At 35.6% G+C, this 15,250-nt stretch overlaps 1 protein-coding gene across 2 annotated transcripts in view; it reads right to left on the reverse strand.

The window, feature by feature from the left end:
- Slik (Sterile20-like kinase) overlaps positions 1-15,250 on the reverse strand; it is a 124,086-nt gene that overhangs the window by 10,130 nt on the left and 98,706 nt on the right. For both annotated transcript variants that reach the window (XM_089088579.1, XM_089088578.1), the window contains exons 19-22: positions 12,270-12,375; positions 10,446-10,594; positions 8,031-8,123; positions 1,898-2,010 (exon numbers count right to left, since the gene is read on the reverse strand). In XM_089088579.1, coding sequence (XP_088944705.1) covers positions 1,898-2,010; positions 8,031-8,123; positions 10,446-10,594; positions 12,270-12,375 — 461 coding nt within the window. The remainder of the gene's footprint in view (positions 1-1,897; positions 2,011-8,030; positions 8,124-10,445; positions 10,595-12,269; positions 12,376-15,250) is intronic.

Raw genomic sequence — 15,250 nt, forward strand, 5'->3', positions numbered from 1 at the left:
CTGAAGATGTTACAGCTTTACAGCTTTACGTGACATACGGAGCTTTACATACTGTAAAGCTTTACAGCTTTACAGATGTTACAGCTTTTACCTAGTACAGTAGCTAGTACAGTATTACCAAGCTGAGATCTTACCCACTGCGCCCCCACAGGACTAATTGATTTTGATTCCGGTGATTTTTGAATTAAAATCAACTTGGGGGAAGTGATGACAAAATTGAGAGACATGACTAATTAGAGTGAAGCCAAGGCAGGAAGTCTCTGCGAGAGGCAAAGCTGGCATAACTTTTTCAGAATTGTATAAAAATTTTCATTTCACTTCTTGATATATAGTCTAACATCCATCCTAGTTGAATGGTTGTGGCATTTCAGGAATATGCGCAGAAGTAGGCTTAGAGAAGTAGGAGAAGGAAGGAACAGAGAACACTGCAGAAGGAGGGGATACATTTAAAGCAGACGGGTTAAACCCATCTGCCAAAAAAATCAAAGGTTACTAATAAATAAAATTGTATTTATCATTACCAAACTACAGATCTATGGACCATAAACTTTTTTTTTTATTATTATTACAAAATCGAAAACATTTGAAAAAACATCTTTTAATATCTTATGGATTTCTATCGTCAGTCTTCTTGCTTCAACCTGTTTATTCCTTTTACTACATACGATTAAATGGAGGAATGACAGAACAAAACTACTGCAAATCTACTATTACAAACACTACTAACAAAACTACTACGTTGAATTGAATTCATTTTTTGACATACACTTTAGATAGATGATAAAATTAATTTAGTAGATGTTTAACATGTTTAGTTTTTTCTTCAAGGTAAATTGTAACTTCATTATTCACGTAACTTCATGTAACTTCAAATTCCACTAATCGTGTCAGTACTTTTCCTCTGGATAGCCAGCGAATTTCTGTACGCAGAAGAGATATATCGCGGCTACTCATTTCTTCACACAGTTTTTTAAATAGACGGACTTGAAAGGGTTGTGATGCAGCTATAGGTCAAAGTTTAAAATAAATATAATGAAAATGGACTAGTTGAATATCCCTTTCTCCATGACTGGGTCCAAGTATAAAAAGTAAGACGCTGTACTCAAGTACAACAAAAATGAATAGTAAACACAACGAAAGTAAGTCTGAATGGCTGGAGGAGGGATTGACCAAAAAGGGATGGTATATAAAGTTTCAAAAAGTTTCCCCCAAAAAAGTACCAAAACCAATTCGGTTGGGACTTCTTCCTACAAGATTAAAACTTGACACATACAATGTGTAAATGCAACTACGCATAAAAAGTTGAATTGAATTCATTTTCTGATATAAACTTAAGGAACCGTATAGTTTTTGTTTTACAAATCGTTCGTCCTTTCTTCGGAATTTAGTGTCCTCTCCAAAATAAACCATATGTTTACCCCAGACAATTCAAAAATGATTGGTGGTAGAAGGGGTTAAGGCAGTGGTTCCCACCTGATTTTGGACCCTGCCCCCCCCCCCCGAGCATTTTTAAAATCCTGATCACCCTCCTGGTATTAAAATATTGTTATCCAAAACCTGAAGGAAGGCAATTAACTTGGTATCTTTTTTCGAGACGTCCTCTAGGTGCATTTTATGCGAATAAATATAGAATGCATTATGAGAATAAAAATAGTATGCAAATAGATGTCGTTGCAATACTATCATGGATCTGCTTTGCTCTTTAAATGCACATGAATGTGACGTCATTTAAATGATTTTTTTTTCATTAAGGCTCCAGAGTATTGTCAACCGAAGGTTGCAGGTCTTGCCCATGACCCATCAAAATATTTCCAGGCCCCACCGGTCGGGCGTGTGCCCCGCTTTGGGAATCACAGGGTTAAGATCATTTTGTTTAAAATCTGCGAAATATGCTTACTTTTTTCATTTTGGAAATTCTCTTGATCCTTGAGAATAGCATCGTTGTTTGCTCGTAGCTCTTCCAACTGTCGTCTGTGTTTATTATCTATCCGCATTTCTTCAGCTTTGTACCTAAGATTGGACAAGAAATCGAATTAATTATAACTAATTTCTCATTAGTTATAATGAGAACAGTTTCGTTTCAGAGTTCAGTGAGGTAACGTCAAAATTGAATTGGATATTCTTCCTGTCTGGATTTATTTTGGTGAAGTCATAATTTATTCCAAATTAGTTGATGACCTGAGTTAAGAGGATTATAAAATGGAATCTACTGTGTTTTAGTTTGACCTATATTTCGATATTTATTAATTCAGTATTTTTTCCTGAATTAATATTGAGACTTTTTAATTTGTGGTGAGTGCGATAGCCATGAAAAGCTCCGACGTAATGCCTGAACTTGTATATTCTCTTGTTCTGAATTTTATTCAAAGCAATTTGCTAAGCGGACTTGAGGAGGATATTATTAAAAGACATGGTATGAAGTTTTTTGACGTGAATATAGTCAAAGAAGCTAAAAGTTTACTGTGGCAAATAAGAGCACCTGAATTGGATTGCCCAGTACGTAAGGGGAACAATGCACTTTCTAATCATTTTAGTGACATTATTTCTCTGTTAAGATCTCTTGACAGTAGTGACACTTTTGCGCCTACGTTTGTGATAAAGCGACCTACAGAGGTGCCATGTCTCCCTGCAAATGCTTATACTTCTTTACTCTCTAAGTTTAATGAGCTACAACAAGTGGTTGTTGAAATGTCAGGGAAACTTGACAATTATCAGTTGAATTTTCATCAACTTCTGAAACCTACCCCAGCAATTGACACTCATACGACAGTTATTGTTTCTAAAGTGCCTTCAGATCTGTCTGATCCGATTAAACGCAAATCTGTTCTCGATCAAATAGCTGGGCATGAATTAGTTTGTAGTGTGAAACCCGTTAAAGAAAGATGGCATGTCAATATCGATAAATCTGCAACTGAAGATTTTTGTACATCAGTTCAGAACTTTAGTACCGGAGTAACAGTTAAAGTACGATCCAAGCGCTTTTTTGGGATTCTCAGAGGTTTCCCAGTTGATGTCGACCTTTCAGTTATTAAAAGACTGCAAGGTATAATAAGTGCAAATCGACTGGGTCAGACTATGTCAGTCAAGCTGGAATTTGAAGACTCCTTCACTCAGTCTGCTTATTTCAAAGAAGGAATTAAAGTGGGATATGAATTTTTTCGAATTCACGTATTTAAAGAAATACTTAAATGCTGCTTCAAATGCCGATCATACGATCACTTTCAAAGTGCTTGCACCAGCAATGTCCCGAAATGTGCCAGATGTGCTGGGCCACATATTTCTACTAAGGATAGTTCTTGTAGTGCTGCTCCCAAGTATGCTAATTGTGGTAAAAATCATACTTCTTATAGCTTGTCCTGCCCTGTATCTAAGGAACTAATGTCGCGCTCCTACTTTTTGCAATGACTTTGGAGTTTTCAATAATATCGTTTAGTATTAATGGTACAAAGGATAAGAATTTCGTTATTGATGAGTTCTACTATGATTTTGATTTGGTTTGTTTACAGAAGCATCTTCTTACAGACTCTAGCATTAACGTTTTGAGTCGTAGCCTTCATCATGATGTGTTTTTTACTATTACCAGAGCCACAAGAGACCGGCCATCCGGCGGACTAGCTTGTGTTTTTAAGCGCAATCCTAATTTGGTTTCGCCGGTGATTCTTTACTCGGATGAGTTTTTTTTTGGCTGTTCGTATGGGCACTATAGTTTTCATTAATTCTTATCTGCCTTATGATGACCGTTCGTCTAAATCGATGGCTAGATTTTCTAAAGCCTGTAACACGTTGAAGTTTCTAGTGGAAAAAAATCTTTCTATTTCTCTAGATTATATAATCATTGGTGACCTTAATACGGATATAAATAATTCATCAGTGAGATGTGATTTGTTGTTGGATTGCCTTCCATCTTATCATATTATACCCAAAACTCATCCGTATTCTTATATTCACCATTCAGGCAGTAAGAGCAATATTGATCACATTATTTGCTCACCTAGTATTATTACATCAATAGTGTTTGTACATGCTGAAGAACAAGGCTTAGACCATCTCCCTATCTCACTTACTCTTACGCTGAATTTAAACCCTGCAAGTTTCCGCAAAGTACCCCAGTCTTCAAAATGGTTTGAAAAAAGTAATTGGAAGAAAGCTGGTGTTCCTCTTTATCCGTTTACACTAACAAGGCTGCTGTCTGCTATACGAGTTCCCTATCATCTGCTTCAGAGCCCTATACAAGGGAATTGCAAAAAGGACCTGGATTGCTATTATAATCAAATAATTAAATGTTTAAAAGATGCCGAGGCAGTTGCAGTGCCGCTGCAACGTGTTAGACGTGGTACACAAAAACCTATTTGGTCTTTAGATCCTGATTTAAAAACTTTGAAAAATAAAGCTAAGTTTTGGTTAAAAGTTTGGAATGAATGTGATAGACCGCCCTGTGGCATTGTTTCTGACCTTAAGCGTAAGACCCGCAGGAATATAAAAAATATCTTAAGTCTATGCGTTATCGTGGTATGGATTTTCCAGTGTCAAAGAGAGAATGGCGAAAAGTTATTAATTCTGAGTCGATTAGAAGTGATGTACCAAATAGTGATTGTCTTCCTGCATCTGCTTGGCATGACCATTACTCGGCTATTTTTTCTAATGTTAATTACCGTGTGCATTCTTTGTATTCTCATTCTCTTTCTGCTATTTTTAGTACCCCTCTATCTCAGCGTCTCTGTGTTACCATTTCTCGTTCATCCGTAATTGAATCAATTCAGAAACTTAAATAAGATAATGTTGATAATGATGGTGTATCTAGATTTCACCTTTTATTAGATTGCTCCCCCCTTATTAACCATAGACGCCGACTTCTCCAGATGTGTATTTGTACTTCTAGTGTACCGGGGAGTTTTTTGTGTGGTACTGTCTCTTCAATTTTAAAGAAGAGAAATTCTCCTTTTATTTGCTCTTCTTACCGACCTATTACTGTCTCTTGCACTTTTATTAAAGTTCTTGAGCGTGTCTTACTACCTTTTGTGACTAATAATTTGCTTGAGAGAGATAACCAGTTTGGATTTAAGCCCGGAGTAGGTTGTCAACACGCACATCGTGTATTATCTTCTTTGCTCCTTGAAAATTCTTCTAAGGGAAGGAGTATACATCTTTGTACTTTAGATCTATCAAAAGCTTTTGATAGTGTATGTCATAGTCAGCTTTTTTCTGCTCTTCGTGGTCACGGTGTCAATCTATCGGTTATTTTGCTTCTTCGGTACTGGTACTCTAATTCTTTTCTTCGGCTGAAATCTGTGCCTGCATCTAATATTAAATTGAAAAGAGGTTTAAGGCAAGGTGGAGTTTTATCTCCGACACTTTTTAATTTGTGTATTTCAGGAGTTCTGGCAAAGATTTCGGCTACCTATCTCTCCGGTTATTCTGATGTTTCCTACCTGGCTTACGCTGATGATCTGCTTCTTATAAGCCGTACTAAAACTGGTTTATCTAACATGGTTTCTCGTGTTGCTACTTCTTTTTCAGACATAGGCCTTTCTCTTAATGTAGATAAATGTAAATTTCTTTCTTTTAATAATATTTCTAGTACTTCCCTTCTCTGTAGTGTCTTTACTATCCCTCTCGTAGATTCTCTTCGATGGCTCGGTATTTCTATTACTAATAGTCTTCCGAGCTTGCGCCAGCGCACAGTCTCAGATATTAATATGAAATTTCAATTAGGATATGCTAAGATTGTTGCCAATAGAGGTAAATATAATAAATTCGCGTTGACCAAGCTCTACTCAACTTTTTGTGACCATTCAATTCTTCTTGCTTCTGGAATTTTTCTCCTTCTGAAGAAAACTGAGTTAAAAAGAATCCGGATTAATTATTTTAGGTTTTGTAAATTTTTGTTGTTTCTTCCACCTTGGACCAAAAATCGGGTAATTATTGATAAATTTCTTGTTCCTAATATTACTGAAAAACTGGAAGCACTACACAGAAAACTTTCAAATACTGCTTGTATCTGTTTTTCTCCGCACCATCACCTTATCAGGTTTTTTCAGTCGTAAGTTATTTTTCTTTTATTTGTTTAGTTGTTTTTCTCTGTTTGGTCATTCTACAATTTAGATTTGTAAAGAGTGAGTAAAAATTCAATAATGATGATATTAATGCCTGCTTATTAGATTCTTCATCTTGTCAGTTTTTTTTCTCTTTTCCTCTTTTCCCCCTCCTTTCACGTTTTTTTTTTTTTGCTCTCATTTCTTTTAAATTATTATGTGTTACACTGTAATTTGGTAATTTTTTATTTATATATTGTCTTGTGTCGCATTTTTTGTGTTTTTCCTCGTGATACTCCACGTAATGTACCTCTGTATAGTGTGGGTTAAAAATAAATAATAATAATAATAATTAAAGCATGAATAGTAATAACACCAAGTTAAAGCATGATGGTACATACTGCATATTCTTTACTATATCGCTAAAAAAACAACCATACTGGCAGATAAATGAAAAACAAAAAGTAAATGAAAAACAAAACATCGTTATTGTTCTATTTTTTTTTTTTTTTAATATATTCGATTACTATTATGTTTGATTTTGGGGAACAAGCAGAAATCCCCGAATGGCGATGACTCAGCCGTGGAAGCTTGTCTTCAAAAATACCTCAAAAAACGTATGTTTTTAAAACCAGAGGTAGGGGAACCTGACCTGACATAAACAGATAAGGAAGGGCCTGCTTCTGCCATGGCAGAAGACCCAAGCCAACAGAGATAAAGAGAAGGCCAATCTACGAGGGTCCGAAGCCCTGACCCCACAAGAGCAAAGAAAGAGCTGTATTTATCAGGACCTAATACCCGGGTTGCCGCGATATACGAGGCAGGCCTCTATGCAAAAGGGACCGGACCCAAAAAGCCTGTGAAGGGACTTTTTTGTCACTTAGATACCGGAATAGCTGACTCTTTGGCTAGTTAACTAAGATCAGGCATGTCGAGTCAGACGCATCACATTTTCGGTCAAGCAAAATTTCCTAGGAAACTCTAAAAAAAGAAAATACAAAAAAAAAATTGCAATAAGATTTGACCACTAAAAAATCTCCTGAAGCTTATGATATCACTTCTGTAATAAATTTGATTTTATACTAAAAGACAGGAACTTGATTTTATCCTAGAATTTTTAGCCCTCAAAAATCAAAACCCTAATTTAGTTTTACAATTTTATACAGAATTTAAAAGAGAGAAAAAAACAGGTATGACATTTTGTTCCTCTGATTTATTTAAATTAATTGATTTATTTAATTAATTGATTTATTTTAATTAAACCCGTTTTCTCTCCCCTGAATTCTGTAAATGGGAAAGTACTGTGCTCGAAGAAATTATATAAAATTTTATACATATTTTAACCCACAGATGACACTGAATTTTTTTTCGTAAGGACTTCCATGATTTTCAGTTTGAATTTATCTGTAGCACAGTCAAAATCATTTGAATTTAGAAATTCTTCAGAAAATTTCTCAACAACGACAAAGTTTCAACATCAATTTCATGAGTTTTTGCCTAAAAATTTAAATCCCGTTTGACCTTGCTCCACCAACTGCTTCCAAACTTAGTCAGGCCATTACAACCAACTCATCCATTACATTGCATTTATTTGATTTTATTCATCATTCAAGTCAAAGTTGAGTCGACTTCGAAGTCAAGTCGAATTGAGTATTCAAAGTCGAAGTGAAAACATTCTAGACTTAGGGCAAAAGTCAAGGACGTTAAAAAAAAACAAAAAAAAAACAGCAAATAATAGTTCTTTCCTTTAGTAGATTGCAAAATTTTTATGGGTGCTTCCATCTTGTATTTCAAAGTTGTCCCCAACATTTTAAAATTTCTCTTTACATTCAAGTATATTTCTCAGGAATTTGTTTTTTTACTTAAACCGGGTCTAAACCAGATATAAGTTCAAACAAATTGTTCCTGAAAAAATTTCTTAGCAAAAATTTGCATATCAAAAATGGCTTAAAACTTAAAAAAATGAAAGGAATACATTCAACAGGAGAAAAAAATTACCTCTTTCGTTCATTTTCCTGGAACTTTCGAAGCCGTTCTCGTTCAGTTTCTGGGCTGTCGGCAGTCCCAAATACGCTTATTCTCATGGATTCTCTAAAAGAAAAAATTAACAGATGAACAAATTCAGATTCGCATCAATTTGAACAAAGTAGCAAACTACTAATTCAGCCAATCTTTCAGCATGTCCTGCTTTCCATGCAGCATGTTCTGCACACTGTGTGAAGAACAATTCTAGCAATTCAGCCAATCTCTCAGCATGTCCTGCTTTCCATGCAGCATGTTCTGCACACTGTGTGAAGAACAATTCTAGCAATTCAGCCAATCTCTCAGCATGTCCTGCTTTCCATGCAGCATGTTCTGCACACTGTGTGAAGAACAATTCTAGCAATTCAGCCAATCTCTCAGCATGTCCTGCTTTCCATGCAGCATGTTCTGCACACTATGTGAAGAACAATTCTAGCAATTCAGCCAATCTCTCAGCATGTCCTGCTTTCCATGCAGCATGTTCTGCACACTGTGTGAAGAACAATTCTAGCAATTCAGCTAATCTCTCAGCATGTCCAGCTTTCCATGCAGCTTGTTCTGCACACTGTGTGAAGAACAAGTTGAAAGGCAAAGCCTACAAGTGTTGCTGAAAAGCAACTGAGTCATTCAAAGCCCAATTTGATCAAGTTTACTTCTTGTATTGTTATTCGCTTTAAGTTTAATTGGCAAAAATACATGCTAACTGCATTGTGTATCGTCAAATGTATCAAATGTAAATGCATTGAGTATCGTCAAATGTGTCCTTAGGAATAAGGTCCTCAATCTTGCAATTCTTAGGCAAAAGAGCAAACAACAATTTTCATATATTTTCATCAGCTCATAGATGCGAAAACGCTTCACTTTTAGAGGAGGGAGTGGGTATCTAAAAAGTAAAATCTACATAATTGGGCTCCTTTTTTATTTATCAACAAATTTTTTTATCTTACCTGCTAGTATAAGACCTCCCCCCGGGAGGGAGGGGGGTCTCATACTGCTTTCCCCACAAACTCCAGTTTGCCTTTTTTCTTCTTTTTACAAATAAGCCTTATTATCTAAAAGGGCATCTATTAAAAAGCGAAAATGATATCATTTTTATACATTCCTGAAAAGGGCTTAAATAAATTTCGAGCATACGGTTTCTTGTTTATTAGGATGTATGAACTTTTCCTTTTTTTAGATTCCTTAATGCTGACACTTGTTGTAACATAAATAGATAAACAAATATAAAAATGAATTTAATACTGTCCTTTTTATTTCAAAACTAATGCGGTACTAGTTCTATTTCAAACTCGTAGTTGCGTTTAACTACCTGAGACCAACAAGGTAGCACACACCTGACGTCCAACCGACATTATTCAGACGTTCTAATTTGACCATCTCTTAATAGATGTCTCAAAGATGTTAAACCATTTTTATTTTAAAACTTTTTTCACTAAGAATTTCCGTCACTCTTGAAATATTACATTGTTTACAAAAAACACCTTTGTCTTGTTTATTTCCTTTGGGCCGACAAGGAAGAGAACCGTCGGGGAAACACATGCCTTATGTGTCAATATGGCACAAAAGGAACTATTTTTTTTCATATTACCTTTCAAGAAAAATAAAATTAATGTGTGCCTGTCCCAGGCTTACAAAACGGGAAAAGACTTACTATTTTCTAATCCAACCTAAACATAACCACTATGTTTCATTGTAGCAAAAGCAAAAGAAGTTCATTGCACTATTTCTATTTAAATTAATTTCTGGCACAAGTGAATCAATATTTCGACATAGGAATTGAAAGGACTTCATAAATATATAAAATGAAATTTTTTTTGCTAGATAAGCCATTTTAATCTCTGAAGATATTTTTGTCTTCAAACAATGCCAGACAACCCGGAAAGTCCTTAGCCTTTTAGGTAAAACTGCGATAACCAACACGATATGAATGTAAGTCAGGCATGGATGCATGAATTATTTTCGGAAGGGGGGGGGTAGTGATATTTTTCAGCGGGCGTTGTAGAAAACAAATTTTATTTGGTAAGTTTAAAAGTTGTTCCAGGAAACTAAAAAAAAAAAACAGGATTTCAGGAGGGAGCCCGAGCCAGAAGGCCCTACCACGCGCGCGTCCCTGATTTAAATAGACATCAAAACTGTCATAAGTCAAACAGATTACTTTCTTTACTTTTTAGTTTCTTTACCCCTATCTTACTTTTTCATTACAATAGAGCCTTAAAATCTTTTGTGTTCAAAGAATTCGACCACTTTCTTTGAGACAAAATGTAGTGGGACTAAGTTCGACCATCAACTTGATGCAGCCTAATTAAGGCATTTACAGTCTGACCCAAAATAACTTTAAAAAAGAAATCGGAGATCTAAAATAAAAATCAAGTGAAATTAAGAAAAAGTTACCTAAACATTAGTTCTCTAGCCTTCATTTCTGCTCGAATTCTCTTGGGTACTGCCCGTTTTTCAACCAGCTGTTGTTTAACCAACTCCTCTTCCTTTCTCTGATTCATTCTTTTGATCTGATCAAGCTCTTTTTCATGACGAACTATCATCTAAATTAAAATAAAGAAAAATGAAAAATAAAAACACATCGAACCAGAGTTATCATATATAGAAAGGCTTATGGCAAAAAAAAAAAACTTCAGATCTTTGGATTGCATTAAAATTTTACTTTGAAAATCAAATGAGGTTTTAGAAGCCGCGGCTAATCAAATATTATTAAATTTAAAAATGGATATATTGGGCACCCCTTTCTTACATTTTGGGCCGGACTAGCCGACTGGTTGGCACACTGGACTCGCAATCCTGTGTCTGTAAATGCAGAGTCCATGGGTTGCTGATTATTTGGTTTTGAGCGAGGTTCTGCGATGCAGCTCTGTAAGCTCAGCCAAAGTCAATCCAGCTCCGAACGGGTACCCAGAGAAATACGGGAAAAAACACAAGAAGCATCGGATGTTTTCCCCCCAACCACGCATTACACTCCCAACAGATGGAAGAGAATCAGGAAATCGGTACCTGCGCTACGCAGACCATCGATCAGCATGCGAAAGGTTTTAAGTTATTTTTTTCTAAAATACATTTCACAAATAAAATGATGGATATACTGCTTTTATGTCTAGCTAAACCGAAATCTTTCAATTCAGAAATACAAATAATTTTTTGATAAAATATTAACCTGGATGAGTGTTAACAAACTACAGGTCAATCTTGCAATCAAAGAGTAATCTTGTTATGTTCTCGCATATACCTAACTATTTTTGTTTGATCAAGAGCATAACTTATTCTGAGGGAGAAAAACACTTTGGAATATTTGTTGATGACATTTTTAGCTTTAAGAGACATATTGAACAGGCATCCCGGGTCCTTCACGGAACCTGGGCATCCTGAGAAAGCTGAGACATTATTTAACGCATCACATTCTTAGATCATTGTATTTCTCAATGATTCACCACTATATTCTCTACTGCTCTTCGATGTGGCTTGTGAAATTCCCATCAATGAGACCAGAGAATTACATTTCAGAATAAAAAAGAGTGCTGTACAGGAAAAGACCACGTGATTCAGTACGCCAACTGTATATTCAAAAGTAAATTTTACCTGTCGCTTAGAGATTACCTAGCTTGCCTGTGACTTCTACGGACATTTATATCGTTTTATTCATGTACCGAAACGTAGAGGTCGTTTGCGAAGTTGTTTTGGGATTATTTTTCAAATAAATACAGACTTCCATTGTGAAAACACTCGAGCGAAGAACAAGTTCCATGCTCCACCGGTGATAACATCCAAGTTGAAACATTCCTTTGTCCACATAGGTATTAGTTTGAGGAATGAGGTGAAAAGTACAGCTAACAATAATGAGAATTTGAATAAATCTAAGTATTGCGTAGAGGCAAGGCCGTGCCCAGAGCGGGGGGGGGGGGTTAGGGGGGTCACCCCTCCCACCCCCGAAATGTTTGTCTGACTTGTGAAAACGTAACAAAAAAGGATATAAACAAATTTTGCATGCGTTTTTTGTATACCCCCCCCCCTTGAAAAACTGTTTTTGAGTAAAACCCCCTCCGAAATAAATCCTGGGTACGGCCTTGCGTAGAAGATAAATTATATAATAAACCTAGTTTTAAATTGTAAAAACTTTTGTTTATAAATATGCATAAAGCGACAAACAGTTTTTTATGTTGTTGGGGAAATGGGGAGGATGATGTTGGGGTTAAATAGTAGGCATCAAACCTGTTGTCTTTTCATTAGAAATTCTTCCTTCTTCTGTCGTTTGATTAGCTGATGTCTGTCTTTCATATGGCGTTCTTCGAGGTCCCATAATGTTGCCTCCCTTTGTCTGTAATAATATCAGATTCATGAATAGAAAACGACAAGGAACACACTGTGTTGTGACAATAACCCAAACATATCTAAAGATTTTTAAAGCCTATAAAGGGGCACTTAAGGGCTAGACAGACACAGCGTTTTCTTTTTTTTAGCCTACATGTACAAATGAAAAGCAAGCTTTCTACTGAAAAGGAGGCATATTCTTGGCAAACTATTTTAATATCCTACGGACACTTAACAAAACATTTACAATCAAGTTGTACATTAAGGGAGCTAGTTAGTAGCTCCATAAATCTTAAATTGAAAATCGGAAAACCGAGAAAAATCTCTGAAAGCATAAGTCAGCCTAAAAACGCTTAAAATGAGCCGTAGTCCAGATAAAAAAAGAAGCCTAGTTCAAAAGCTGGCAAATAAGGCCCGTATAAAATAAATACGGCCACTTTTAGCTTGATAAATGCTGCGTTCGGCCAGCCCTTTAGACTAATTATGAGAAAAAATTGAACACGATTATTTGTGTTCAACTCAATTTAATATTTTGCTCATATCAAAAGAAATAGAGTAAAAAAAGAAGAAAAAACAAATAAAAAACATCCAAATAGTCTAGGTTTTGTTGGGAAAGTCATCATGCTACAACTAGCTTATTATCTGAAAAAAGAAGTTACTCTTGCAGAACTTCAATAAACTAGCTGGATCTGATCAAACATGGGACAAATTAAAACTTACACACAGATCAGTAACTCTGATGTAACGGACAGTTACGAAGAAAACGCAGATTATTATACGCTACTTTATGATAAAGTGGACAAAAATCGTAAAATTTCAAACAAAAGGCAATCCAAAAATGCTATTCTAGTACATCAAAATTTAGTTTTTTGACGCCAATAGAGCAATAACTAAACCAACGAGGTCGATGGTTACCTTTGAAATAAACTAATCTTAAAACATAGCGAATCAAGCAAATGCTCATTCAAAATAAAGCCAACTTAGCTAAACTTTCTAGTAGGGGAAAGATACTCGAACCCCACAATCTAACCAATGGGATAAGGGGTTTCCAAGATTGCCGTGGGAGAAAACATGGAGAACTTTTAAGAATGTAACGATCAGCCGCATAGCTCTCATACATCTTGTGTAACACCGCAAACAAAACACCGCAAACAAAAAAAAACTGATTTTCTTTGTTGTTCCAGGTGGTGGGGTGCACAAAACACCGCAACAAAAAAACACCGCAAACAAAACACCGCAAACAAAAAAAAACTGATTTTCTTTGTTGTTCCAGGTGGTGGGGTGCACAAAACACCGCAAACAAAAAGAAAACTGATTTTCTTTGTTGTTCCAGGTGGTGGGGTGCAAGTTTCCCTTATGAGGTTTCCAGCAATACAGATTCCAATGACGCCATTTTCGAAGGGTTTCAGGCTTTTTTTCGAAATTCCCATTAATTTGTCTTCAAAATAGTATTTTACTATTAGGACTAATCGAAATAATAGTTGTCATCAAAGTCACATCGATAATTTTAATCGGGGAGGGGGGGGGTACGTTTTTTTAATCAATAAAAAATTTAAATTTTTGTTACTTTTTTACGATTCAGACAACACTTTCGGGGGAGGGGGGGGTCAGACCTATACCCACGGATACAGCCTTGGTTGTCATTCCTAAATCAGCTACAAATAGTATTTCTTTTTCAGTAAATAGTTTTTTAGACGTTTTAAATTGTTGGTTAAAATGGGCCATGGTTCTTTCTTTACTAGGTTGCAACCATGATATTAAATATAGCAGGACAATTGGCTAGCACAGCAAGGTCCTTGGCATAGATTAAAGAGTCAAAATATTCGGATTCAATATGACAACCCAAATCTATAGCACCGAGACATTTTTAAGATGATAGCACCGAGACATTTTTAAGTGAAACGATTAGCTCGATAACAGCAAGCAGAAAGAAATTGGTAAATTTCAATGAAAGAAGCTTCTTGTAAGTCTACTGCTGGCTATTACGTAGTATGTAAAAAATGTATTAGAGGAACTAGCAATAGAGTTAAGGCAGTTCTAAGCTAAAGCCAAATTCTAGGACGAAAATTATCTCCACAACTAGAATCACTGAGGTTGTTTTTCTAGGACCAAGGCAGTCCCCATTAAAAAATCGAGACGTATCCCATGATTAACAGGTAGGTAAAAAATGGTTAGATGAAAGGGAAAAACAAATTCAGCAGTTTTTTTTATGTTTGAAGGTAAACAATTTGAACTTCCACTTGAATTTTGCTTTAGTTTACGAAGTAGAACACCTGAGGTTGAGAACTCAATAGAGTCAAGTCGCCCAGGTCCAAAGTTAAACAAACTGAGTCTCGAATAGAATTAAGGATGGATTTATACTGACCATTTTAGAACGGACAAATGGCCAAAAATAATGAATAGGGTTTCATCGCTAGGGAAGAAAACTAGAATTATGAGTTGAAATAGAAATATTTTTAACTGGAGAAATTTGCAGGTACTTGATTATAATTAGACCTCAAGGATGGTAATTGTTTACCATCAACTGATCAGTTATCCTCAATTGATAGTAATTAGACCTCAAGTCTTTTAATCATATCTTGAGTAATCTTTACTGGTTGTATGGAAGAAAAAGGGCAAGAAGTTAGCGAAAAATGCAAGGAGCTCTGTAGCCTATCATAGATTAATATGCATATGACAAAACAATGATGTTTGACAAAGCAAATTCCATCGAAATGATGGAATATTTAAAAACACAATAGAATGTATCATAGCGATAAATAAACGTCCAAATAGGGATAAAACCCTTTTAATAGACAGAGATAAATTTCACAAAATGCTAGATATTTCGGTCAAATATGTAGTGACCATCATCAGTAGTAATACCACTGATGACGGTCACT

The sequence above is a fragment of the Artemia sp. Qi Xiang Cuo genome, chromosome 4 (genome assembly GCF_049724085.1).
Source record: "Artemia sp. Qi Xiang Cuo chromosome 4, ASM4972408v1, whole genome shotgun sequence".
Taxonomy (NCBI): Eukaryota; Metazoa; Arthropoda; class Branchiopoda; order Anostraca; family Artemiidae; genus Artemia; species Artemia sp. Qi Xiang Cuo.